Source organism: Sphaerodactylus townsendi, linkage group LG06 (assembly GCF_021028975.2).
Source record: "Sphaerodactylus townsendi isolate TG3544 linkage group LG06, MPM_Stown_v2.3, whole genome shotgun sequence".
NCBI classification, from domain to species: domain Eukaryota; kingdom Metazoa; phylum Chordata; class Lepidosauria; order Squamata; family Sphaerodactylidae; genus Sphaerodactylus; species Sphaerodactylus townsendi.
The window spans coordinates 1,254,613-1,281,392 of record NC_059430.1 but is presented as its reverse complement, the minus strand read 5'-3'; the positions used below and the strand labels follow the sequence as shown (position 1 = coordinate 1,281,392).

The 26,780-nt window shown below is 50.1% G+C and overlaps 1 protein-coding gene across 8 annotated transcripts in view; it reads right to left on the bottom strand.

The window, feature by feature from the left end:
- SBF1 (SET binding factor 1) overlaps positions 1-25,899 on the bottom strand; it is a 74,475-nt gene extending 48,576 nt beyond the window's left edge. For all 8 annotated transcript variants that reach the window (XM_048499747.1, XM_048499749.1, XM_048499750.1 and 5 more), the window contains exons 1-2: positions 25,712-25,899; positions 3,603-3,688 (exon numbers count right to left, since the gene is read on the bottom strand). In XM_048499747.1, the coding sequence (XP_048355704.1) occupies positions 3,603-3,688; positions 25,712-25,766 (141 nt within the window). In that variant the 5' untranslated portion in view covers positions 25,767-25,899. The remainder of the gene's footprint in view (positions 1-3,602; positions 3,689-25,711) is intronic.
- Positions 25,900-26,780: the final 881 nt, after the last annotated feature.

Sequence of the window (26,780 nt, the reverse complement as noted above, 5' to 3'; positions counted from 1 at the left end):
GGCAATTAAGACCTGCAGACTCATTGGTTTTGAATTTCCCAGATAGGTCTAGAACTTCATCTCTGGTCACCCTGATGTGACCCAGTTCTTCAGACTCCTTTCCTGAAGATGCTGGCTGCTGCATGTGTACGGAGGATATAGAAGCAAAAAATTCATGGAGTTTTTTGGTCATCTCCCTGTGTTTCTTCAGCAATTGCCTTTATTCCTTGGCCATCCAAAGATCCAATTGCTTCTTTGGCTGCTTTCCTACTCTGAACATATTTCAACAAAGGTTCATTGTCTGTCTAGTGGATTTCAGCAACCTGCTCTTCAAATTCTCTTTTTGCATGCCTAGTTAAAATCTTAAACCATAAAAAGCGGGGGGAGGGGTTTTTACCATGGTTAGGTCCATCATTTTTCCAGTGTCTGCGCAAGGGATAAAGGGAATTGGATGGTGGGTACAGAAAAATAGGCACAAAGTGCCGGAGGAACAGCCACTTTCATGGTGATGCAGGAGGCAATTCCCACTTGAGGGGGATCTGTGCAGAGCTCTATTTCCACTCCACAGCTACTCAGAGCCTGCCCCCACAGCGGCTTGTGCAAGCACCCCCTCCCCTCCCCCACCACTCCAGTCCTTGCCATGCTGCCTCTGGGCCATACTGTGCTCTCCCATGAGCAATATGATACTGGGGTCATAAATGGCCTTTTGGTACGAAAGTGACAATCATAATGTACCCAGTGTCCCTAGGTCAAAATACTGCATGAGCACACTGCCCCTCCAGGCTTCCTGGCACAGAATCTGCCCAGATGTGGCAGAAGTGGAAAAGGGCCGTGGCCGTGGCCTACTGGGCTTCCGTGGCACTCTGCAGAATCCCACATTGGACACTGGGGACCCGAGACAGTGATTTTATTTCCCCCACCAGATGGCCCAACTGTCTCCCTGACTGAGGTGGTGAAGGCACCCTCCGATTCAGCACAGAGGGCCTGGAGGTTTATGCTCCTCTGGAAATGCAACTTGAACACACAGGTCGTCGTCGTCCTAGCAGAAACAGCTTGTGACTTCATAGCTGCCATGACAACCATGGGGCTCTCAGAGAACATTCTGATCCTCACACATACGGCGAGGTACTCATTCGCCTGATGTGCTGTTGACAACGCAGAGCTCTGTGCAATGGGGAAATTTCCCAATCCGCTTTTGTCAAGGACCATTTCCCAATGAGGACCAGACTCACAATCAAAACCTCTGCAAGGGTGAAGGGCTGGTGAAGACCGCTGGCTCCTGGCAGAGAGAGCGGCCCTTCTCCCATCACAGCCAATCTGGGCAATCTGCGCAATGCAGAGGGGACCCAGACTGCAGGACGGGGCTGCTCCAGAGGAGCCAGAATGTTCTTTGGGTACCAAAAAATTTGGGATGATGAAATGGTCGGGGAAACATCTGGAGTGCACGTGGAGAAATGTAGTGAATGTAACCAAATATGAGAGAGCATGCAAGATCATGCCTATCCCATAGTGGCAACAGCGACAAAAAATGCTTCCCGATGCTTCTGCTGTGACCACTGCATCCACACGATCCCATTTGGAAGTTTTCAAGGTGGTTGGGAGGCTTTTATGCCTGGTCCTAGAGGATGTAAATCCAGAAAACGTACAGACCTGTTGTGATTCTCCTGCCATACCCATTGCAACTGACACGCCACAATTGGTGGCTCCATTCAGTAGCAGAAACACACTGAACTGCAGGCTGGTCCCATCCATAGAGACGACCTCCAGTTAGTGAGGCTGGATGAAGCAGCTGGGCTTCCTGAGAAAAGCCCACCACATACAGGCTGAGCCCATGCCCTTCACGGACAGTTGTAACAAGCTGGGCAGGGACAGCGTAGGAGGGGCAGCCGCTTTGAGAAAAGTGCTTCTGAGCCCTGATGGGGTCCCGGGACACATATAGCCCAAACAGTTCTGGCCCAGCATCCCCCTTAAGCAAGGCACTCAATGACAGACGATCGAGACTCATTTCCACCTCTGGGGTGCAAACGCTCTTGATGGTCTTCACTAATGAGCTTTAGCAGGAGAATGACGGGGAGAGGGTGGCCATGTTCATTCTCCCAGACTTCTCAGGAACTTCTGACCCCATGGCATCCTTCCAGGAAGACTGGATGAGTAGGTGGTGGAGCACAGAGTGCTTCACCTCTGGGCTGACCAGTTCCCATCTCCAGAGCTATACTCTTTTCCACCAAAACCGCTAAGTAGAATGGTAACGTCATCCGCCACAACTGTCTTTGTTTTAGAATGCTTTGTTTGGGACCTAATGCCTACCTAGCAGAACTAGGTAGGCACTAGGACCCAAGCATTTTAAAACAAAGACGGTCCAGCATGTGGCGGATGAAATTACCATTCTACTTAGCTCTTTTGGTGGAAAAGACTATAATAACCCTCTGCCTGTTAGCGCTAGGAGGCAGAATCAGGGGGCAGACTGGGCCTAAAGAGCCACAGGGGCCCCAGATCTGATCACTCCATTGTGCTGCATGCAGGGCTGTATCCAAGAGCTGTCCAGGGGTCTTCCGCTCGTCCGTGAAAAGAGCTGCTCTGGCTGGCTGCCTCTTTCCAGGCACAATTCAGAGTGCTGGCATGTCTTCTCCCGCCCTGACCCACTGGCTGAGATCCTGGCCCTGCCCTCTGCACCTCCTCCCGGTCGAAGTGGGGCGGGTGGTGACCAGGCACAGGGGAGGTGTCTTGCCTTTGGACTCCACTTTCCCTTGAGGCTGGCCTCACTGATCTTGAGAGAACAACTCTCCTTCCTCCTCCACAGCCTCTGTGCTCTCCTCCCCCCACCCCACTGACTGGTCACACAGAGCAGAGAGATTCAAACCAACACCCTGGAAACCCCCCAGGAAAAAGTCAAGCTGGCCCCCATGGGACTGGAGTGGCCAGCGGCCCCAGCCTCCATGGCCAGCTGGCTGCGGAATGCCTTGGCCCCCCCACTCTCTCACTGGAGCAGCAGCGAGGCCTTCCTTCTGCTGAGAGCGGAGGGGAGGGGGTGGGGGCAGAGCTGGTTCATTAAATTCAATGTATTAGGCTTGATAGGCTGCCCCTCCACTTCTGGGCAGCTTGCATCATGATACAAAATATATGTAATGAATATCTAAGAAATGGTAAAACCGTTTCAGTAAGCCAGTCTACCCAACGGTTTGACCCAAGAAGCAACAACAGTCTTATAGGGAGGGGTGTGAATATCCACTAATGTCCCAAATCAAGGAGAAATAAACAATAACAAAAAGGACAGGACAGGACAGGGAAACCAAAAGGAAAGAAATTGGAAAGGAAAAAAGGAAGAGGAAACAGGGAACTGAGGAAGGAAAAGGGGGCTCAGCAGTGATGGGGAGAGGCAACCCTGCGTGCTGAGGAGTGGTCTGACGGTTGGAGCTCCTCTGAGATGCTCACGCTGGCAGGATGCTGCTGCCCTGGGGCAGAAAGGGGAATGGGCAGCACAGGAATTCGAAAGGACGACACAGAGATTGGAATAAAAACGTGAAACCACAATTTTCCTGAGTACTACGAGTACACACACACACACACACACACACACACACCCACCCACACCCACCCACGGGTTCCACAGCCAGGTGACTCACCAGTTCAATGCCCTGGGGGAAAGGGTTGTCCTCCCAGTCCTTCTCGGGGAAGCGCTGGAGTATCTGCCCTTGGCCATCCCCACTCCCTGCCAATGGAAAGACAAACAGAAAAGATTCAGATCATGACATTTGGGCCTTCCGTCCTCTCTCTCATCAGCTCCCCCTTCGTAATGGCAGGCAACGTGGGAATCTTTCAGTGGCCTGACCAAGCCCACCAGCAGAATCCTTCCAGGCAAAGGACACGAAAAGCAAGACAGATTCATCTGGCCTGTGGAGCTGGAGCCACCGAGATTTTTCACTTCTGATTTCTTGGGCACCCTCGTGCTCCCACAGATGGTTCCTCTTCCCCACCTGCCTCACAAGGTGTCTGTTGCGGGGAGAGGGAGGGAAAGGAGTTTGCAAGCCCCTTTGAGTCTCTGTACAGGAAAGAAAGGTGCGGTATAAATCCAAACACCACTTCTTTTTATCCGCACATACTAAGTTCCCAAGGGCCATGGGCGCTTCAGAAGGACACCCTCCCCGTTGCAGACCATGAACATGCTTTTCACGCAGTGTGTACCATCCAGAAATGCACCGACTCCCTTTGCTTTAAAGCAATGGATCAAGGAACTGAAAAGCCGCCGCAGGAGGGCACTGCCGAGCCCGCCTGGCCTCCCGCCCCTTCCTTACTCAGCTCTGGCGGGGTGGGGGGGGAGGGGAGGTGTTACATAAAGAAGATTCCAGCTTCAGTTCCAGACATCTCTACTTAAGGAATTTCAGGCAAAGACCACACCCAGGAAGCCACCCATAACAGTTGACCATTACGGGTAAACAAGTTGAAAGGGACAGGTGTTTAATGGGATGGGCGCCTACTACACCAGACTTTGCTAACTCTTGCACTTGAATGAAAGGCTTATTTCACATCCACTGCATTTTAAAAGACAACATGCCCTGCAGAAACTTCACACCCCATATGTTTTCCTCCGGCAATTCCTAGCCACGTTCTCAGGATCAAAACTTACTAGCTGAAAAAAACGGAAAGGACACAGCTCTCAAACTCATGTTCCTGCTGTATTTCGGAAGAGAAGGGTGCTGATTTACTAACACCGGTCCAGTCAGGCAAAGATGTGGGTGTCTGTGGGCCCTGGCAAGGGGGCCCAGAGAGGTAGCCGTGTTAGTCTACTGTAGCAAAACAAACGTCCAGCGGCACCTTAAAGACAATCGGTTCATTTTGAACATTTTTATGCCGCCTTTTAACTTGATCAGGGTCCACAAGGCAGCAAACGTTTTTTAAAATTTATTTAAGCAAATAAAATTATAAAATAATGCAATAAAAAAAGAAACCAAAAAGTCTTCACTTGCTGGTGAAAGACACCGGTAGAGGGACAGGTGAAGCTCCCTGTGGAGGTTTTTTCAAAGTTTTGGTGCCATGACTGAGAAGACCCTCTCTTGGGTTGCCATCCCAGCTTCAGATGTCAGGGCAACCAAAGGGGTAGGTTCATATGGGAGGTTCTTTAGGTGTGCTGGCCCCAGGTCATTCAGGTCAATGCTAGCACCTTGAATTCAGCCTGGAAGCCAGTATAGATGGAATAAAACCGGAGAGATACGGTTCTTGTAACCCACTCCAGTCAACACTCTGGCCAAAGCATTCTTCACCAGTCTTCAAGGACAGCCTCACATAGAGCGCCCTGAAGTAATCCAATTCAGATGTTCCCTCGGCATGCTCTGCAATGACTGTCTTGAGTCTCTGTGAGTCACGGCTCACTTAATACGGTGTAGCTGAGGAAGCCAGCTCAGAATACACAGGCTGGCAGAGATTTCCCCGTCCTGTCCTTCAACTTTCCAGAATTTAGAAGTAGAATAGCCCAGATAGTAACTGCAGTAAAGTCCCAAAGCTGCAGGAGACAGAATGTCTACATGCAGTCCAAACAGGGCCCTGTGAAACAGTTTGAGCAATGCTAGGATACAGCAGAAAGAAAGAAAGAAAGAAAGAAAGAAAGAAAGAAAGAAAGAAAGAAAGAAAGAAAGAAAGAAAGAAAGAAAGAGAAAGAAAGAAAGAAAGAAAGAAAGAAAAGAAAGGAAGAAAGAAAGAAAGAAAGAAAGAAAGAAAGAAAGAAAGAAAGAAAGAAAGAAAGAAAGAAAGAAAGAAAGAAAGAAAGAAAGAAAGAAAGAAAGAAAGAAAGAAAACAAACCCCATTAGGCCTTATTTCCTGGAGCGAAGAGGGAACATCCCAACCACAGCCACCCTGCTCTGCCCCTTGAATTACATTCAAAAACTCAGAGGATCTTTTACAAGGCCTCTGACCTCCTCCTCCTCCTCTTCTGCTCTGATAGGACAGTTCTGCTCACCCAAGCAGGGTCTTCTGGGGGTGCTGCCTTACAAATGGATAAAATGAATGATTGCACACGTATGTTGTCTACTGCAGCACCGACTCTCTCAAATGGCTTGCATGAGGTGGGGAATGCTCTTCTCTGTCCTTCCGCAAACTATGTAAAATAGAATGGTTCACTCATGAAGGCATTTCTCTAAAAGTAACAGAGCTGTCGCCTACACCTACTAGCTCCTACCGGCAGGTTATCCTGGGGACCTGCAGCACTGGGAACAACCGTGACTGCTGGGATCCAATCCCTGGCCAAGGAGCTGGGAAGAGGGAGAAGAGGGCCCAGCATGGCCAGCCGGCCACATGGCGCTGTGGAAAGGTTAGGCACTCACAGGCCCAAGACGCATGCGGCCCCATGAAGAAAGGCAGGAGGGTGAAGCAACGGGGACAGAGGTCTGGCAGAGGACCCCATGGGCACCAATCTGTGTCACTCCTCAGAGTCCAGGACCTTCCTGTCTCCAGAGAGTCCCTTAAAGGGTTGTTCTGGGGAGGAAGAGCCAGACCTGTACCCTGCTGCTTGGGAGAGCACGCAGCGTGAGCTGGAACCCTGCTTCCCCGCGAACTGAGGCACAACAATGGGATGTTCTGAAAGGACGCTGGATGGTGCACCGGTTCCATGCTCCCACCCACAGCTGGGGAACTGTGACCACCCCCAAAACAGAATGCTTCAGAAAAATGCTTTCACAACAGGATGGGATTGTGGGCTGGACCACAGGCTGTGCACAGTACACAGCAGATGTTTGCTGAATGTATCGCCCTGCTCATGCAGCCCTGGCTCTGTCTGTGTAACGCCATTTTCTGTGCTGTTTATAATATGCTGTTTCAAGTTTCCTTCCTATTCCAGATGGATTGATTGGCTGTCACATCCAATGACTTTTACTGGGTAACCTGCCTTCAGTCTCAGGTGGACACTAAATGAATGAATGAATGGCACAATCAATATGGAGAACAAACTCTTCTAAGGAAATCCAAGTGCTACTGCCCCCCCCCCCCCAAAGACAACTCGACTTGGAGAGCCACAGAACTCCGCCACCCCCAATACCCATGTGCTTGCCAGTCTTTCTCACTGTGGCAAATGCTTTTATCTATTTCAATGTGCACACACCCTCTTTCTCCCCGAGAGGGGATCCAAAGCGTCATCCTTCTGTAGAGCTTGAGTGGCACGCAACCAGCCAGCCAGCCAGCCGCGCTGAAAGGGGTAGCCGCATGGCTTCCTTCCCAAGGGAGCTGGTCAGACCCAAGACCACTGGCTCTGCAAAGGCACAACAGCCTCAGGGCTCCCCCTCCCCACTGCAGGGCAAGTGCAGAACATTCCAGAGTGGGTGGATTCAGACATGCCACTGGTTTCTGAGGGCTCCCTCCCTCGTCAAAGTCTGGTGGATTGCCACCTTCGTCAGCCAGCTGCACGGGAAGGGGGCAGGGGGAGGCACTCCACATCTTCCTTTCCACCTAAAGATGTACAATTCCTGAAAATTTTGAAACCACAGAAGAAAGGGTTTCCTTTGGAAAAAGTCAAAATATGCAATACTAACTGTCCTATCAGTGGTCTGAAGAAGAGACGGAAAGGTCAACCACAAATCAGGTCAAAAGGACAGCAGAAGGGATGCAACCGCTGAAACGCTGCAATGAAGCGCAGCATCTGCGAGGGATCCCCAATCCTTCAAGTACAATTTCCAATTCAATTCAAATTTCAATTCAGTCCCACTGAAACCAGCAAGGAGGCAATTTACGGTGCTAAATATGCGTTTATTTAATATGGCTTCAAGCAAGCTTCAATGTTTCCAGATGGCCCCTGTCAAGTTTACACTCAATGGGCACCCAATGGGCCCCGGTCAAGTCTACACTCAATGGGCACCCACTTTTTCATAATGTGGCCCAATGCAGCAGAGGCAAATATGTGAGTGGCGCAACCGTTCTGGAGCAGGGCCCAGCCAACCATCTCTGCAGTATCTGTTTACTTGGATTCTGCAAAAGAAGCACCCATTGTATTTCAACACAATGAAGACTTTTATTCAGATCTAGGAACCAGATTCCTTTTCTCTCCACCCACTCCAAGACATCACTAGTTGTTTCTGCAGGCGCTGAGGTGTGTGACTGCTAGATTGTCATCCTAGGAAGACAGGAGTATGTCGGGGTACGGGGAGACCGGCCACCCCGCTGACCTGTCGTGGGGGAAAGGAATGGTTCGAGGGCAGAGCGCCACTTTGGCACGCAGGAGGTCCCGTGCTTAGTCTCCAGTCCTTACAAATCACAAATAAAAACACACAAACCAAAGTCCCAAGTAGCCTCCTCACCCAGCAAAGGTCTTCTATTCCACTGAATGGATAAATTGAGTATGCAAGGAGTGAGTAGGCCCCAGCAAACATGCAGCGCCAGCCCACCCACCCCGGCCAGAAGCCGGTTCCTCTAAGAGGGAGCTAAGGGCGGAAAAGGCACCAGTTCTGGCAGAGGATACCAGGAGGCAGGCCACTTCAGGTGGGTGGGCAGCCCCTCCTCAACAGCAGCCCGAACGAACCCTCTGCCTGGAGCCCAGAGCCACAGAGAGAATGGGAGACACTGCCTGTTGCTTCTTCCTGTTCAGCTGGCCTTCTCTCTCTCTCTCAATTTTGCAGTTAGTCTCTTTTCTGTACTGCATGCGAGACTAGGTTCCCCACCACACCCCAGAACGCCATTCATCAAAACAAGAGAGGATCACGTGACATTAATGTACCAGTAACAGTTAAGTCCAGTAATAAAAAGATGCGTATGCATAACATTTTAGGGGGATCGTCCAAGGACTGTGTTCAATTTTCCTTTTGAGTAAACACAGCAGCACTAATAAAGTTTTGCTATTAAAAAGCTGACGGTTAATGTTCCACGCCCGGCTCAGTTTACGTGTGGGACTGGACCCAGGGTGTGCAGTTACTTCAGTCCAGCTAGCCTCATTGATTTCAGTGGACTTCAACTGGAGTAAATCTGGAAAGGAATGCCCTTCCTAAAGACCACCTTTCTGGCAATTCCCAAAGCAAAACAGAGTTTTCTAAAAAACGTATTTACCTGTTGTGCACATGCCCTCTGTTTTCATTGAAAGAAACGTATCCTCTCACAGGCACAAATTTAGCTGGGGCTTAGCAGCATCCATTTGATTCTTTTACACCCCTCCTTTCCCTAATGGGGACCCAAAGTGGCTCACGCTGTTCTCCTTTCCTCCATTTTATCTCACAACAGTCCTGTGAGGTAGGTTAAGCTGAGAGTGTAACTGGCCAAGGCCACTCAGTGAGCTTCCGTGGCACAAGAGGGATTCAAAGCCAAGTCCCCCAGGTGCGTCCCACGCTCTTAACCACGACACCACGCTGGCTCACCAGAAAATTCAGCTGGAAAAAATCAGGACGTGTCTGTGCCACAAGGACTTTAAGATCTAAATTTAGACGGTGGGACAGAAGAGACCCATTGGATGGAAAGCTAGAATGTTATGTATGCAGAGCACAACCCTTAAAATCTGAGCAGCATCAAAGGTTATTCAAAGTTATTCATCATGCAGTAAGGAGTAGTTTTTCATTATGAAGCATGAGAATGTATGTTTAATTTTGGGGGGTAAAGAATTCCATTAATCCATTCACCATGGCACGTTCTTCCAGAGATTTCTATAAGATTATTTTGGGCAGTTTTTTATCTAGAAAATATTATTATGGATGCAGTTCTCAAAACTGTGAATTTGCGTCTGCAGAGATAACAGGCCTCTTTTCCATAGTAAAAATGTTATCAAATAAGCATCTAGAGTTTCAAAAAGGCCTTAATCCCGCTGTTCTTTTGCAAATCTATGTACACAGAATCAATCCCTTACCTCTGAAGTGCTAAATTTCAAGAAGTTCAATGAATAGACTGTTTGGAGAGGAAAGGTAACTTAAAGTGATTTCAGCTCCTGGCAGCAAAGCAAAGAGGAAAGGCGCTGGAGACCGGAGATTCTTCGAAAACAGGGAGATTCTTTATTGGCAAGTGATTCCTCGAAACAGCTCAGCCCTGGCTTCAACAGAATACCCACCTTTTATATCTTTCCCCCAGTAACCCAGAAAGGGGTGTAGGGCAGTCCCACCCCACAGACACCAAAAGGAAAGGAAAGGAAACCAGGAAGGGGCAGCAGTCCCTTCCACACCTAATACAGAAGAAAATATCCTAAAAAACACCAAAAGGGAGAAAACAGTCCTTTACCTGTAAACTACAGATGAGATCAAATCCTAGAAGAGAAAGGTTGCACCCCTTCTCTCACCTGAGGAATGCTCCCTTGAGAGTGTTAGGACATACTTTAAGCATGAGGAAAATATGTTTAATCCTATACTATTTCTTAAATGAATACACAGGACACATACAAAAATCAAAGAATCTACAATGTAATAAAGACTGCCTGCATATATGTTGAAATAAAGTAGAGGAAAGGATTGTTTGAGCAACGTTTGTTTCCAATGAGTGGTTTTGTCACTGACACACACACTCTTTCATTTTCTGGCTCCATGGAGGGTGTATTATGGTGCTAAGAGGTTCATTTATCTTAGACAACATAATTTTCAATCCTCCAGCAGTAACAAAGAGGGATATGTAAAGTGTGAAGAGGGCAAACTGTAAAAATGAAAGAGTAACCTTTAGAACAGAATACTCCTCTTGGGATCTTTGCACGCACAGCCTGACAGAATTATCAAATATCATTGTCTCCCTGGAGGAGAAAATCTATAACGACAGCAGGCCATAAAAGAGACCAAGTCTGGAAATATTTTAATGAAGTTTCTCTACCTAAGGGTAAGGAAGGCATTATTCTAAAAATCAAACCTTTATGTGATCGTAAATATTAAGATCAAACCAGCAAGAACGAGTCTTTATGCAGAAAACAATGATTTAAATCACGCCTTCCTATTTAGTGATTTAAATTGTGATCTAAATCATTTTAAGTTGAATCAATCCACCCGGGTAACATCATACTTTTATGGTTACTGTCCCCAAAAGCAGTCCTCTGGGGCTCGCTGGAAGTGGAGCGGTGGGTGAAGTTCACAGTCTGACCCCCACTGAAGGGGAAACGGGCTTCTGGCTGAGGCAGAACAATCCCAGCCTCTTCCCCTTTATTCAGAAATTAGACTCCTGGGGGCTACTGAGGTTTACTCCAAAGCAAACATACATAGGCTCTGGCTGTAAATGACATAAGACTCTAATGCTTGAATCCTGTTTGAAGAAGAAGAGTTTGGATTTATATCCCCACTTTCTCTCCTGCAGGAGACTCAAAGGGGCTGACAATCTCCTTGCCCTTCCCCCCTCACAACACACACACTGTGAGGTGGGTGGGGCTGAGAGAGTTCCAAGAAGCTGTGACTAGCCCCAGGTCACCCAGCTGGCGTGTGTGGGAGTGCACAGACTAATCTGAATTCCCCAGATAAGCCTCTACAGCTCAGACAGCAGAGCTGGGAATCAAACCCAGTTCCTCCAGATTAGATACATGAGTTCTTAACCTCCTATGCCACTGCTGCTCTCCCTGTTGCTTCGTTGCCTTAATTCTAGCTGCTTTTGGGACAGAAAGTGGTTTTAGAATAATACAAGGGGGACGGCTCTTCCTCCACGAAGCTGTGCACCTAGTGGCGTTTAATCCCCTTAGCAATTCCTGAAATGTTTAGCTCCTTCCTTTCTAGCTTCATATATTCAGCCATAGCTCAAACTATGGGACATCAATGTACGTAGATTCTCCTTTTCTTCTTCTTTCTCACCAGGGATGGGGTCAACATGGCCGGTAAAGTCACCAAGCAGAAGAATCTGCAGTTAATTAATTAACCACCAACTCAGGTCCAGCCCATGCATGGGCCCAGCAGAGGTGGTTCCCCCTCGCCTTCCCCTTCTTCCTTGGAGGTCTCCCTCCTAAGTGCCAGTCAGGGCCAACACTGCTCAGCTCCCAAGTCCTGAGAAGCTGCTGCAAAGCCACCTGACGCTCCTCAGGTCTCAGGGAGATACAAGGGCACAGCTCCAGCCGTCTGGTGAAGGGGCAGACTTTAAGTATTGCAACATTTCTGAAAAGTTGGGGTGCAGTTTTCAAACACCACAGGAACGTGACTAGGGATGCATTTCGCTCCTGCTTTTGTTTACCAAGGAAGAAAGAAAAGGGGGCTCCCCCCCCACCCCCACAAAGTGGAAGCCAGACTTGCTGCCAATTTGATTTTTGTTAACTGTTCTGTGCCCAGTCAGCGAGTTTCAGTGTCCACTTCCAGTAATAGTGCGGAGGCACCGGATTTTACAGCTGGCTGGTAGGAAATCAGAGATGGTGGACACAGGGGGTGCTGATGCCACTGCCTCCTTAGGTCTATGGTGAAGCTCATTTTGAAGACTGCATATAGTTCCAGTCACCAAACCTAATCAAAGATGCTGGATAAGTGCAGAAGAGGGCAAGCAAAACAATTAAATGGTTGGAGCCCCTTTCTCAAGAGGGAAAGCTAAGATGCCCGGGGTTTTCAGGGTGAGAAAGGGTGGGTGGGTGGGTGGGTGGGTGCGTGGGGAGACATGATGGAGGTTTACGTGATTCTGCTTCGGGTAGAGGAAGTAGATACAAAATGTACGCAACACTAAAACCAGCTGTGGGATTCGCTGTCAGAAGATGCAGGGACGGCCATCTGCATGAATGGCTTTACAAAGGGACTGCACATATTCATGGGAGTGAGGTCTATCCACGGCTATTAGTCATAATGATTGAAGGGAACTTCAACATTCAGAGACAGTCAACCTGAATGCCAGTGCTCCAAGGCAACATCAGGGGAAGGCCTCTGCCTCCATGGCCTATTTGCTGGCCCTGCTGGACAGCCAGGTTCCACGGTGGCAAACAAGATGCTGCCCACGAGGGACCACTGATCTCAACCAGCGGAGCTCTTGTGTCCTTACAGGTGTGCTAGGTTTCTGACCACGTGCCACTCAAGGCTACAGCCCAAGGCCCAGAGACAATGGGCCCCCCTTCCCTGGCCCAGAAGGGAAAGGCCAGGCCAGCTGCCAACACTGCAGTATGCAAATGCGCATCTGAGGCCTGGCCACACGGTCATGAGAGTATTTCAGTGCCATGCGCGGGGCGAGCGGTCGGCGGCCGAGGCTGAAGAAATAGAAGGCTGGGTCCAGCTTTGGCCTAGTTAGGAGGCAAACCTTTAGAAGAATGTCTTGCAGAAAGCAAAAACACAACAGGGCCATGGATCAAGTGACTGAACGGTGGATCTGGATGGGCTAGGATGAGCCCCCAAGGAAGGGCCTTTCCCCGCACGGGAAAGGGAAGGGCCACCACATCTCTCTCTCCGGTGCCCGGCCTTCCCTTCCTGCCGCCAGCTCTCTTCCACAGCATGAATCACTTGACTCAGAGGCACACAGGGCACTAGTCTTGAAACTGGTCACCCGAGTGAGGGAATTTAGTGCCAGCAGCTGCTTCCACACAGAACACGCGTACGACTGGCTTTGCCAACCACAATATATATTACAGAGAGAGAGCGCGTGCGCTATGCTGTGCTAAAAGGTTTGCAGTTTCTCAGGGGCTCCTGAATAGAGTATAGCACAGACCTGGGCATTATACGGCCCGCGGGCCACATCCGGCCCACCAGATGACCCTGACTGGCCCCCCTGCCGTGCTGGGGAGCGAGGCATCTTTGAAAGCCCCGCAGAAGCTGGTTGCCTTGGCTGCCGGCTTCTGTGGGGCTTTCCAAAGCGCCTCGCCCCCCTGCCTTTTGGCCCGGTCCTCCACAATATTTTCTGTTTCTTATGCGGCCCCATGGAAAAAATAATTGCCCACCCCTGGTATAGCAGGTTGCATTTCATTTGAAATGTTCTCACAATGATATTTGATTCAGAAGGTTCTCAAAAGAGTTAGCAATTTAACACAAGAACCACCTAAAAAGAGCTCTGCTGGATCAGCTCAGTGGTCCACCCAGTTCCACATCCTGCATCAAACCATTCTCAATCATCTTGGCTGGTCTCATCAGCACTTTCCCAGTTCTGCAGTAAACCTTTGAGATATCAAAACCAGAACTGTGCACAGTATTTCAAATAAATCTGCACCAAAGATCTATGCAGACGCATTACAACAGTGACTCAAAATCAAACATCTGATTTTATTTATTTATTAGTTTGTTTAGAAACACACACAAAATACAGATCTTTGAGTAACGGGATCGCAGCGCTGGAAGGGGGCATAAAGGATCAGCCTTGGTCAGGGATGCTGTTGTGTTCCCCCTGCACCAGGGGTGCTCAAGGCTGATCCTGCATCCATGCCTCTGTTGTGTTTCCCCTGCACCAACCTCCGTGCAGGATCAGCCCTGAGCACCTCTGACAAGTGTTCGTCCAGCCACTGCCGGTGAGGGGAAGTTCACCACCTCCCTGGGCAGCCTGTTCTACTGCTGAACTACTCTCACTGTAAAAAGAACGCCCTAATGTTCAGCCAGAACCCTTCCACCTGTACTTTAAACCCATTGATGTGAGTCCTGTCCTCTGCTGCCAATGGCAATGGCTCTGCCCTCCTATAAGTAACAGCCTTTCAGAGACTTCAAGAGAGCAATCACGTCCTGGGTCCCCATCTCCTTTTCTCCAGACTGAACATTCCCACATCCCACAGCCTTTCCTCATAGAAGTTGGTCTCTAGGCCTGATCATCCTCACCGCTCTCCTCTGCACTCACTCTATTCTGCCCACATCCTTCTTGAAGTGAGGCCTCCAGAACGGTGCACAGGGCTCCAGGTGAGGCCTGACCAATGTGGTGTACAATAGAACTATGACAAGTTGTGATTTGAATATTATGCCCCTGATGATACACCTGAAGAAACATTAGCCTTTTTTGCCACTGCATCACACTGGCTGCCCATATTCAGCTTACAGATCACCCACAAGAAAGAGCCAGCTGGATCAGACCAGAGTCCATCTAGTCCAGCACTCTGCTACTCGCAGTGGCCCACCAGGTGCCTTTGGGAGCTCACGTGCAGGAGGTGAAAGCAATGGCCTTCTGCTGCTGCTCCCCCCGAGCACCTGGTCTGCTAAGGCATTTGCAACCTCAGATCAAAGAGGATCAAGATTGGGAGCCATACATCGACTTCTCCTCCATCAATCTGTCCAAGCCCCTTTTAAAGCTATCCAGGTTAGTGGCCATCACCACCTCTTGTGGCAGGATATTCCAAACACCAATCACACGTTGCGTGAAGAAGTGTTTCCTTTTATTAGTCCTTATTCTTCCCCCCAGCATTTTCAATGTATCCCCCCTGGTTCTAGCATTGTGAGAAAGAGAGAAAAATTTCTCTCTGTCAACATTTTCTACCCCATTTTCTAATTTTATACACTTCAATCATATCCCCCTTCAGATGTCTCTTCTCCAAACTAAAGAGTAAACGAGTAAAAGAGTAAAACTCACACCTTTAGTTCTCGTTCACACTCAGTGTTACCCAGAAGCAAATCCCCCATTCAGATCATTTATAAAAATGTTTATAGAATGGAGCCCTGTGGCACCCTGTGGACACCTCCTTCCAAGTAGACGAAATGCCACTGACAAACTACTCTTTGGGTGCAGTTCTTCAATCAGTTCCCCATCCATCTAAGTGTCCTAGAGAGCCTAGTCCACAGTGCTCCACCTTGCCTGTCAGAACATCATATCAGACTCTGTCAGAAGCTTTAATGAAATCCAGATAAACAATGTCAAGGGTGTTACCACAACCTAGTAAGCTCATCACTCCATCCAAGAAGGAAACAAAGTGGGTCTGGCAAGACCTGCTAGGAACAAACCTGCCCTGGCTTCCCTGGATCACCAAGCTGCCGTTCCGATGCTCACAGACTGAGCCCTTCAAAAACTGACCACTCCAGTATCTTCCCTGAAACAGAGGTCGAGCAGACTGGCCTATGGTTTCCTGGGCCATCCCTCCTTCCTTTTTTGAAGACTGGGATAGAATTTGCACTCCTCTAGTCTCGTGGCATGTATCCTGTCCTCTTTGAGGAGTGGATTCAGTAAGACACAACGGCTACAAAGAATAGTCTGACTGGGGGGCTGTGTGGTTTCCGGGCTGTGTGGCCGTGTTCTAGCAGCATTCTCTCCTGACGTTTCGCCTGCATCTGTGGCTGGCATCTTCAGAGGATCTTCAGATGAATATTCTGATTCATAATTCAGTGGGATAAGAAGATTATAAGCAAAATTTGCCAGCTCACTAAATTATTATAATACAAAAGATACATCATGATTAGCTCACCCAAACAGACAACAAGAAAAATTAACATGATCCTATTATCATTAACAACAAAAATCTCATAGCTGTTCCTATTTTCATGAGAAAATAATGATTTATAACAATTCTGTCATTCCTCAAAAGACAAATGACCTTGACAGATTAGAAAGTTGGGCAAAAACTAACAAAATGAATTTCAACAGGGAGAAATGTAAGGTATGACACGTAGGTAGAAAAAATGAAATGCGCAGATAAAAGATGGGCGTTACCTGACTTGACAACACCACAGGTGAAAGGGGAGTCCTGGTAGACCACAGGCTGGAAATGAATTAACAGTGTGATGTGGCAGTTAAGGAGAGAAGCCAACATCACGATTCTGGGCTGCAATTCAATAGAGATCTAGTGTCTAAGGATCAGTTGTTTCCCAGCAGCTTTCGAGGAGTCAGGGTACCCCTTGATAACTCATCTTCGCGTATCTCACACGGTACCCACCTGCGCCCCCACCTTCCCTCCCATTGAGCCTCCCCCCTGCTGCTTGCCACACACCCCACCTTCCCCTCCCAGGGTGAAGGGAAGCACTGGGGGGGTGGCTGCTGACTTTGTGGCAGGCCATGTCCCATGGGCCAGCTCCATGTCCTTGCTGGCGCCGGTGGGAGACACCACAAAAATGAGGGGCACACCACGGAACCCTGGTTGAGAATGGCTGGTATAGATCAAGGGAAGTAATAGTACCTCTCCAGCCTGCATTGGTCAGACCTCATCTAGAGTACTGTGTCCAGTTCTAGGTACCACAATCAAGAAGGATATTGACAAGCAGGAACTGGTCCAGAGGAGGGCAATCAAAATGGTAAAGGGGTGACATGATAGCCATGTTTAAATATTTGAAGGGATGTCATGTCGAAGAGAGAGCAAACTTGTTTTCTGCTGCCTCAGAGACTAGGACCCGGAGTAATGGATTCAAGGGGAAGGAAAAGAGATTCCACCTCTCTCTCTCTCTCTCTCTCTCTCTCTCTCTCACTCTGTGTGTGTGTGGATGGGTGGGTGGGTGGGTGGGTGGTGGTGGAGTCTTCTTTGGGAGTGTGATGGGAATTAGTGTGATGGGAATTGTAGTTCATGAACATCTGGAGTGCCATAGGGTCGCCACCACTGGGATAGACCCAGCAAAGCTGATGCTGTGACACGGAGTCCACCCTCCCCAGTGACCGTGGTCAGCACAGCAGGAGCAACATGCATGGGCCGCTGCTCTCCTTCACACTAGGACCAGCGAAGACCACTTCAGACAACCAAACTGATCAGAGAAAAGTGGTCCATGAGCTGTTCACACATTAGAGAGAACTCAGGGCTCAGCGGCAGGTTGTGTGCTGGGCACACAGAAGGTCCCAGATGGACACCCCAGTGTCTCCAGTTTAAAAAGATCTGGCAATAGTGATGAGAATGACTTCCACCCAAAAAACTGGACAATCACTGCCCATCTGAATTAAAGATGTGAAAGCCCAGGGGGAAAACCCTTTCCCTGGCTCCCCTCCCCTGTGGTGTCCCCCCCCCAGTTTTTCCAATTTAAAAAATGGAAATTTTGGGGAGGACTGAAAAAATCTTTCTCTTTTACAATCTGTGAAATAATTTAAAGACAAGGGGGGCACGCTGTGGACCCAGAAGGACGCCTCCTCTTCCTGCTTCTCAGCAGCTGCGCACCTTCCTATAGTTCCTCTGGCCCAATGTGGTTGACCGTCCCACCTCTTCCCTCGGACTCCGTCACCCACAGGCTGTGTAAAAATTAGCTTTATTGCCCTACCGTGAAGGAGAGAGAGAGAGAGAAGATCGGCAGGAGGTGGGGCAAAAGCTGCACTAAAGCCTCAGAGGGAAACAAGAAGTTTCACTGAAAACTGAACTCCCTCGAACGCAGAGCACAGGACTCATCAGCTTGCAGTTGTCCCCCAAGTTCTGGGTATATTTGCAATTTTGCTTGTACAAAACTAAGGCCTTTGTAACTTCTAAGTTCCACAAAGATGCCCTTCTTTATTTTACCCTCACAACAACCCTGTGAGGTAAGTTAGGCTGAGAGCACATCACAGGCTCAAGGTCACCCAACAAGTTTTGATGGCAGCCTGAGGATCTGAACCCGAGTCTCCCAGATACTAGCCCAACACAATCACCATTTGACCATGCCGGAGTTTAAGCCACACTAAAGCCCACCAGAGCAGCCATAACCCAGCTGCCCATCAATACCAGCAGCCTCTTCATGACAAGACAGCACAACGTCTGCTGCCACACCCAGGTGGCCCTCCCACGAGAAGGTACACTGCTTGCCTATTAAGCCCCCCAGGGCCGGGAGGGAGCTGGCGTGCACTTTACAATAGCATCCCTCTGTCCTGCCAAAGTGCAAGAGGGGAGAGGCCTGCAGGGAAGCTCCTCTGCCCAGACAAGTCCAGCACAGCAGCTACAGCCAGACATCAAAGGTGGGTTTTGTCTACAGTTGGTGCTGCGGGCCTCCTGTGCATTTGAACCTCAACTCATTCAGGTATTTTGGGACCTCCACATAAAACCCCACAAAGTGCCTTTCTTACCACCCACCCTCAATGGCCCTCATGCATCACATTATCTTTACCACGGACACGCAACTCAGCTGTTGTGGAGTAGAAGCTGGTGGGAGCTCCACTGAGGGAGTCTCTTAATTTCATGCAGATGTTCAGCAACGAAGCTGGGAGAACAGAAGAGGTCTCTGTGCCAAGCAAAATGCTGGGGAATTTACTGCGAAGTAATCCTGTTACCTACTCTCCCCACCATCCCCCCATCCTCCCTAGCCTAGAGATCAGATTGAGTGCCACAGCCAAACAGAGGGTCAGCTGGAGTCGCAGGCTACATAAACCCTCCGCCACATGCCTCTTTGCTGCAGATGTTACTTCACACCATCTTTCATATCCATCAAAGGGAAATAAAAGGCCAAACTCAAGTAGCGGAATTGGGTCCCCCACCGGACACACAATGGCTCGCTGAATTCCATTAAAAGCTGAATGACAAAGCTGAACACTGCCCTACAGAACTCACCAAGACAGCCAAGTCCTGGATCACGCCAACACACCGAGTGGGCATCCATGGCAGAATGGGGATTCAAACCTGGGTCTCTCGGATCCTAGTCTAAAACTCTAACCACTATACCACACTGATTTGCAGGGAGTTGCTGCTATTAAACAGCAGCAAGCAGACAGTCCCGGGTGAGTCATACAAGTCACATGGCATAAATCCTGATGGTTGTGATCAGCGATGGGTCCCCACAAGTCCTCGTTCAGAAGTGAAAAGAGCCCTGAAGAGGCCCTGTCCCTCCCGCAGTCTTGTGCTGACAAAAACCAGGGTCTGAAGACTGCCAACACGGTCGTGATTGCCCACCAACCTTCACACTGGCCACTGAGGGGGCATTCATTTCTGAAGGGTGTAAGAACAGTTTCTATTTCATGTCTTTATAGATGCAGAGAAGATTGAAGACAACAAGCAGTGATGGTGGTTTCAGCTATCTTCCTTTATAAACACAGTACAAGGTCTGATTTATCTAGGAATTAAGGTAAAGTTGTGGCGGGGCTGACTAGAGGAAACAAAAGCCATCTACCAAACCCAGTCGCAAGTTGTGCATGCCTAGGGATGTCTAAACAGAGCCCCAGGAACAGGGCATCATATTCCAGAAGACTGGGGCCTTCATCCCTTGAAGACTGCTGAACCCATTTTGGCCTGATCCAACAAGGCAGCTCCATGCTATAAACTTTCTAGAGTTCACCATAAATCCCAAGCGATTCACAGTGACAGTGACCACAGCCAAAAGGTTGTTTCTATATAAGGGAAAAAGCAACTGACTTTATGCTCACCTCAAAAACGCTCCACTTCCTGCTCACTCTGCTCCTCACAACAATGCTGCAGCTACAACGTCAGCAAAAGAGGCAAGTCCCCAGTTACGTCCATTCCAGCCGCACAGCCAATCCAGAAAAAGCTTCCTAATGGAGCAAAATTTCAGGTAACCAGTTTACCAGCTGAGATAGCACATTTATAGCCATCCTTTGCTATCAAACTAGGATTGGGTGCTTCTGATGAAACAGGGGGGCTCCATAATCATGCTGGAAGTACAGAACAACCATAAAATGGCCTTGTTTCATGTGGAAGTACAGGATGGAACCGAGATCACTGTATGGTGAGAGCCAGGTGCGTAGCTTGCAGACTAAAGAACAAAACTTGAGAGCTACATCCAGCCGCGAAGCTACAAGGGGGAGGGGGTGCGCTGTGCACCGGGCACACGCCTGGGGGCGCAGAAAATCACCCCCAGGCCCCTCCCCCTTTCCCCGCCCCTTGGGGCTCACAAGGTCTCCTGGGAAGTATAGTTCCCATCAGGCCGTTTTTACTGAGGCCTTTTGCAGCCTGAAAAAGTTCTGGAAAAGGAAAGGAACTGAGGTAAGTGTGGGAAGGGGGGAAGGGGGGCGCGTAGGGGGTGGGGGGCGGAAAATTAGAATGCGCACCGGGCACAGTTTGGCCCAGCTACACCTCTGGCTACATCATCTCCAACACAAAAACTTCCAATGAACCTCCCAACAGTTGCCGAGACAACAGATGGTATGTGCATACAGGTTTCCAGCCCATTAAGCTGGCTCCAGTATATTTTGCTGTGGGGTGCCACATTAGGGGGTTTCCACAAACCCAGAAGGCACATTTCCAGACTGACAACTTTGATGCAAGACCACCTGGATATGCCACCTATCTTAGAACAAGAACAGACCCCATCAATAACTGTACAACATCTACCCAGCAGAGAGGACAAAGCATCAAGTAGCTAAAATGCAACCCTCCTCTAAATCCTTCCTTCAAGTCTGTGGCCTTTCCAGAACCATACAGGTCAACTCTACATCAATCCCTGTCCTGCCCTCTGGCTGTGCTTTTTCATGTCCAAATTCCTTAGACAGTAAGCCAAGAGAAATACCTGGAACAGCCACCATTAATATTGCAAACAATGCTTCCTGGTTCCATACAATGTAAGATATACAATTCAGGACTTGACTGTGGATACCAATTAACATTCATTGCCAACTGGGCGAGAATCAGGATTCTTGGCACTGGCTACACAGGATCAGGCACAAGCTGGAATTACAAGAGACCAGGATGTAGGAATTGCCCGAGCCATTCAGTGGGGTGCATAACATTGGCCCAGCAATATATAATGGCATACTCCAGGTCACGTCACAACAAAATGTGACTCCATCTGTCCTTGAACAGAGAAGAGAAAAATCAGACACTCAGTGGCAACAGCACATCTATGGCAATAGCAGGTAAATGACGACAGCAGGAATGACTGGCTTAGGGGTGACACACATTGTATTGAGTTTCCTTTATTTATTTATTTATTTATTTATTTATTTATTTATTTATTTATTTATTTATTTATTTATTTATTTATTTATTTATGCTTTAAATTTCTATCCCGCCCCGTCCCCGGAGCTTGGCAGCTATAATTCAGCAAAGTCTCCCTTTGAAATCCCTTTGGAGGAGAACTCCTACCCTTCAGTCAGCCACCGAATGTCCTGGGAGGTACAAATGTCGTTGCTGTCCCCCCGCTAGTTTATTTAATATTGTGGTTTCTGAGGTCAGACTTATGCCTATTGAATCTTTGCAGCAGGGAATGGCCTGTTTTTCCAATGTAGAGGATGGAAGGGCATTGCTGGCATGAGATGGCACAAACCACATTCAAAGGTGAGCAGGAGTATGAACCTTGATATAGCCTAGCATATGTCGCTGGGCCCAGTGATGGGTTGTTAACATCTATATGAGACTACCTTCCATCCCCACCCAAATATATGAGAGAGAGAGAGGGGGGGGTGGCAGCTAGTGCCACCGCAGTACAGCAATCTTCGCTGTATGGCCTGCATTCATCACACCATCAGAATTCCACATGTGCTCAAAGACTCAGATAGGTTGGAGACTCCTGATTCAGACATTTCTCAAAGAGCACACACAGCGACTTTTCCTCACATACAAAACCACTTTTACACTCAGTAACTCCCCTGCTGAAGCTAAGTGGGTTGGGGTCTGGTGATCATGGGGGAACCATAAATAGGCCACAGTGGATTCCAGAACAGAAGTGCTTTAAATACAGGTAATTATTTTGATTTAAATGCTTGGTGACATCTTCTCCTTAAAGGTTTTCAGAATAAGTTTATAAGTGTAGTCAGATCTCAAAAAAAGATACCTTGTCCGGAGCTTGGGATAGAATTAATGACTCACTAACCACCGTTCAGATCTGCAATTCTACACCATTTTCAGCATCACTGATGTTTCTCAAAAAAGAAGTCTCAAGCAAGAAGTCACTTTCACTTGTGTAGAAAAGGAACTTGTAGGAACAGATGTGTGTAAAACTTTTTCCACCAGAGCAATTGCAGCAACAGGAGCCTGCACTGAATGTAGAGATGTAAAAACCCAGGAATTGTTTTTTGAGAAATTGCGTAGGGATTCCCCCCACCCCCAGAAATTTTGATAAGCACTGAATATGTATTAAATGAAAAAGTGAGAATTTTCACATTTTTTGCAAACAGAAAAACTGAGAATGTTTTGGTTTCACTCCTGTGAAACATTTTTTAAGTCCTCCTTACTTCAGTCAGGACAGCCAGCCAGCCAGCCAGCCAGTGCAGTGGTTAGCAGCAGCAGATTTTAATCTGGAAAGCCATGTTCATAACCCCACTCCTCCACATAAAGCCTGCTGGGTGACTTTGGGCCAGTCATAGTTCTCTCAGAACTCTCCCAGCCAAGTGCAGGCAGGAAATGGCAAACCACCTCCAAACATCTCTTGCCTTGAAAACCCTATGGGTTCACTGAAAGCCAGATGTGACTTCATGGCATACACAGACATACAACTTCAGTCAGTCCAAATGTATAGCACCAAAAGTCTGAGGATATATGGAAAACGCTGAAAAAGGAGTGAAATGAAAGATAGGGCTTATTCAAAATGTGTAAACATCTCATATAAACTGGCTGTTGTGGTTTTTCTGGGCTGTGTGTCTGTGGTTTGGTAGTTTTTGCTCCTAAAGTTTTGCCCGCATCTATGTCTGGCATCTTCAGAGACATGTCACGTAAGATGTGTTTTTCCTTCTCTGTGTGACAAACACATCTCATTGTGACCTGCCTTTGAAGATACCAGACGTAGATGCAGGCGGAATGTTAGGAGGAAGAACAATGAGACCACAGCCACACAGGTCAGAACACACACAACAGCCAGTTGATTTCAGCTGTGAAAGACTTGGCAAGACATCTTATGTAAAACCTATGGCACTGGATAATAATTCATCTATATAATGTAGCCTTACATGCAACATTGTCAATAATCTTTACAGTTTAAATGCAAATAATGTAGGGAATAATTAAGGTGCTATAATGTGTCTGATAATAAATTAATGGTGTGTTGTGTGTTTAATGAGTTCAGTATTTTCAATGTAATAATATATAACAAAATAGCCATATATTCTGCTACCTATGGTAATAGAATAAGAATGCTTCTGTTCAAATAATACACTTTCTTTTGCTTTTTACTTTCAGCTTAAATTTTTCCTACCTGTTAAATTAAACATTAAGGTAGGCATTCTAGAGTAGGACAGGGACAACAATTTTCATCTGTTTCTCAGAGAACCTCAAATTTTGCCCCTCAGCCTTCAGTTCATGGCCGGGACCCGCAAGTGACAGCTTGCAATGCCCTGCCAAGTGCTGGGAGACAGAAGGCAAGCAGTGAGTTTGAGAAGCCTCAGACTTCTGATGAGTTTGAGAACTGCCAAGCCTCAGAGCCACTAGAATACAGCAGTAGGGTACAAAGGAAATGGAGGAGGCAGGCTTAACCAGACACCTTTAAAGCCCGGGAAGGAGGGAGACCAAAGGTCAGGCAGGCCAGAGAGTGGGTATTCACCCTCCTTTTAACACTTTCAGGACAAGGCAGGGCCAAACTCTGACTGACACCAAGGACTGGGGAGGGGATGGGCAGGGGGTGTATAAGGGAGTCTTCCAAGCCAGGCCAGTGAAGAAAAACTGTGTGGAGAACACCGGGCCAAATAACCAGAGCGAAGGGAAAGATGAGAACCTGCCCCCTCCTTCCCATTCTGAGGCCGGCAGGTAGGCTGGCCCAAACCCACCCAGGATGCTGAGCAGGAAGAGCAAAGGGGGTGAAATCGGTGCAAGACACGGTGACTGGACCAGGTCTCAGCAGAGGAAGTTTGGGCACCAAAGCAACACTCCGTCTGCTACATAACTTGCTGAATATTCTCAGACCTGAAAAACATCCTCAGCCTCCACTCCATTTTCAACTTCACTCACAGCCCACTTTTTCAGTGCGACCAACACGAGGTCACTCAAGACGAACACCAGGGGAGCAGCCCACTTTTCCCTAACTTCTTCCTCCTCGCCCTCTTCCAAAGTGACCCCCTCTCTTCAAGGAGACACACACAGGAAACGTGGGTGACTCTCTCACTGAGTTCGGCGCCATCTTAAGGCTGGGACGTGCCTCCCCCCGCGCTGAGGACCAGCACTTCACGCCGCCCGCAGCCACATCAAGCCGCCACGAGGCGGAGTTTGGCCCAGGAAACTCAATCCGCAGGCGGCCCCTTTGGCTCCAAATGTCACTGAAGAGCAAGACGACCCGAGTCTGCTCGGCCTGCGCGTGGCCCGGCGGGTGGCCACCGAGTGAGGCTGCGCGTGGACCCCCAGGGGCCCGACCCAGCAGGGCTCTTCCGGGGTGCCCGTCAGGAGGAGGAGGAGGAGGAGGAGGAGGCCGCCTCTGTGCCCGGTGGCGGCCCCCTCCGGGGAGCCCGACTGGCGGCCGCTGTGCGGGGCAGGCAGGAAGCGGCCACGCTGTTTACTTTCTGCCTCTCCTGCTGAGACCGGAGGAGGAACTCATTTGTGGCGGCGGCGGCGGCGGCGGATAACACCGGAGCCCTCCTGGGAAGGGGCTCCCCCGGCGGGGACTGCAGCCAGCGGCCCTCCCGTGCCCACAGGCCAGGAGCGCCCCCCCACCCCCGCCTCCGGGAGGGAGGGAGGGAGGGAGGGGAGCAGGCGGAGGCGACCCGCCCCCCCAACCCCTCCCAGGCCGGCCCGCCCGCCCGCCCGCCCGCCCGCCCGCCCTTGGGGCCCGGGGGCTTCGGCGGAGCAGCTGCCGAGCTGCGTTGTAGGGTGGCTGCCTCGATGCAGAGCCGCTTCTCCGCCCTCCTCCTCCAGGGCCCCGGGCGGGCGGGCGGGCGGGCGCCCCCAGACAGACAGACACGCGCGCGCCCGCGCCCACACGCCCACTCTCTCTCTCTCTCTCTCCAGGCGGCGGCGCACCAAAGGCCGCCCGCCCGCCCGCCCGCGGCCTGTTCTCCGGGAAGCCGAGGCGCCTGGTCCGGGTCGAAGCCGCGCCCGCCTTCCGCCTACGGGCGCCGCTGTATCGCCCGCCTGCCCGCCCGCCCGCCCGCCCGCCCGGTGAGCCGGGCCGCCCCCCTTCCTCAGGCGCACAGGGGCAGGCCGCCTTCCCCACGACGGAGCCACCGGCGGCCTCCTCCTCCTCGCCCCGCCCCGCCCCCTGCCTGACTCACCGCGCTTGCCCGGCGCGAAGGCCACCACCAGGAAGTAGTCTGCCAGCCGGGCCATGGCGGCTGCGGCCGAGCGCGGCGCCGCGGCTCATCCCCTCCGCGCCAGACCCGCCGCCGCCGCCGCCGCTCCGTCACCCGCGGCCGCCGCTCCAGCCGCCGCCATCTTGCCTCGACGGCGGAACCCGACCCAACCCGGCAGCCGCGCGCATGCGCGAGCCTCCGGCAGGGAACCAATGGGAAGGAGCCCCGCCCCTTCAGCGCTTCCCCCCCCGCGGCTTCTGCCGGGGCGGGGCTTAGTCCGGCGCCCGCCGGGAGAAGGGGCGAGGCCTGCGTTTGGCCCGCCCCTCCGGCCTGGGATTGGGCGAGAGAGGCGCGCCACCGCCCATCCGGGAGGAGGAGGAAGAAGGTGCCTGTGGGGCGCGGCGGGAGTGGGCGGGGGAGGCTCTCGAGGGGAGGTGCCGCTTCGGAGAAGGAGTCGCAAGGTGCGCGCCCGCCCCCCTTCCCCGCCCTCCCTCCAGAGGTGCGACGACGACGGGGGTGCGCCTGCCTGCCACAGGCTTTCCTGTGCAGGAGCGGGGAAACAAAATAAGCCTTTTGGGGGCCCATAAAATTGAACCCCCAGAAGCAAAGGCCTCCAAACCTGGATGCTATTACCAGGAGGGCTTCCTGGAGCCACCTTGAAAGTCTGGCGCCTCTATCTTCAAAAATGTGCAGCCTGCCTCAGAAATTCCTCATTAGCTACAATGGAGCAAAGTCACTGCAAAACAAAGAATCTTGGGCAAATTTCTTGGGGTGCCTGGAAGGTTTTTAAAGCTAGTGACACCAAATTTTCAGGGCATCATCTGTTAACTATTCTTATGATGCCACCCAAGTTTGGTGAAGTTATGTTCAGGGGGACCAACGTTATGGTCCCTCAAATGGGTAGCCCCCATCTCAGGTTAGCTCCCATTGAAAATAATGGGGATGGGGGCATTCCATTTCAGCGTCCGTAACTTTGCTGCCCCTGAACCAAACATCACCAAGCTTGGCTGGTGTCATCAGGACAGTCTCTGGACGGTACCCTGAAGTTTTG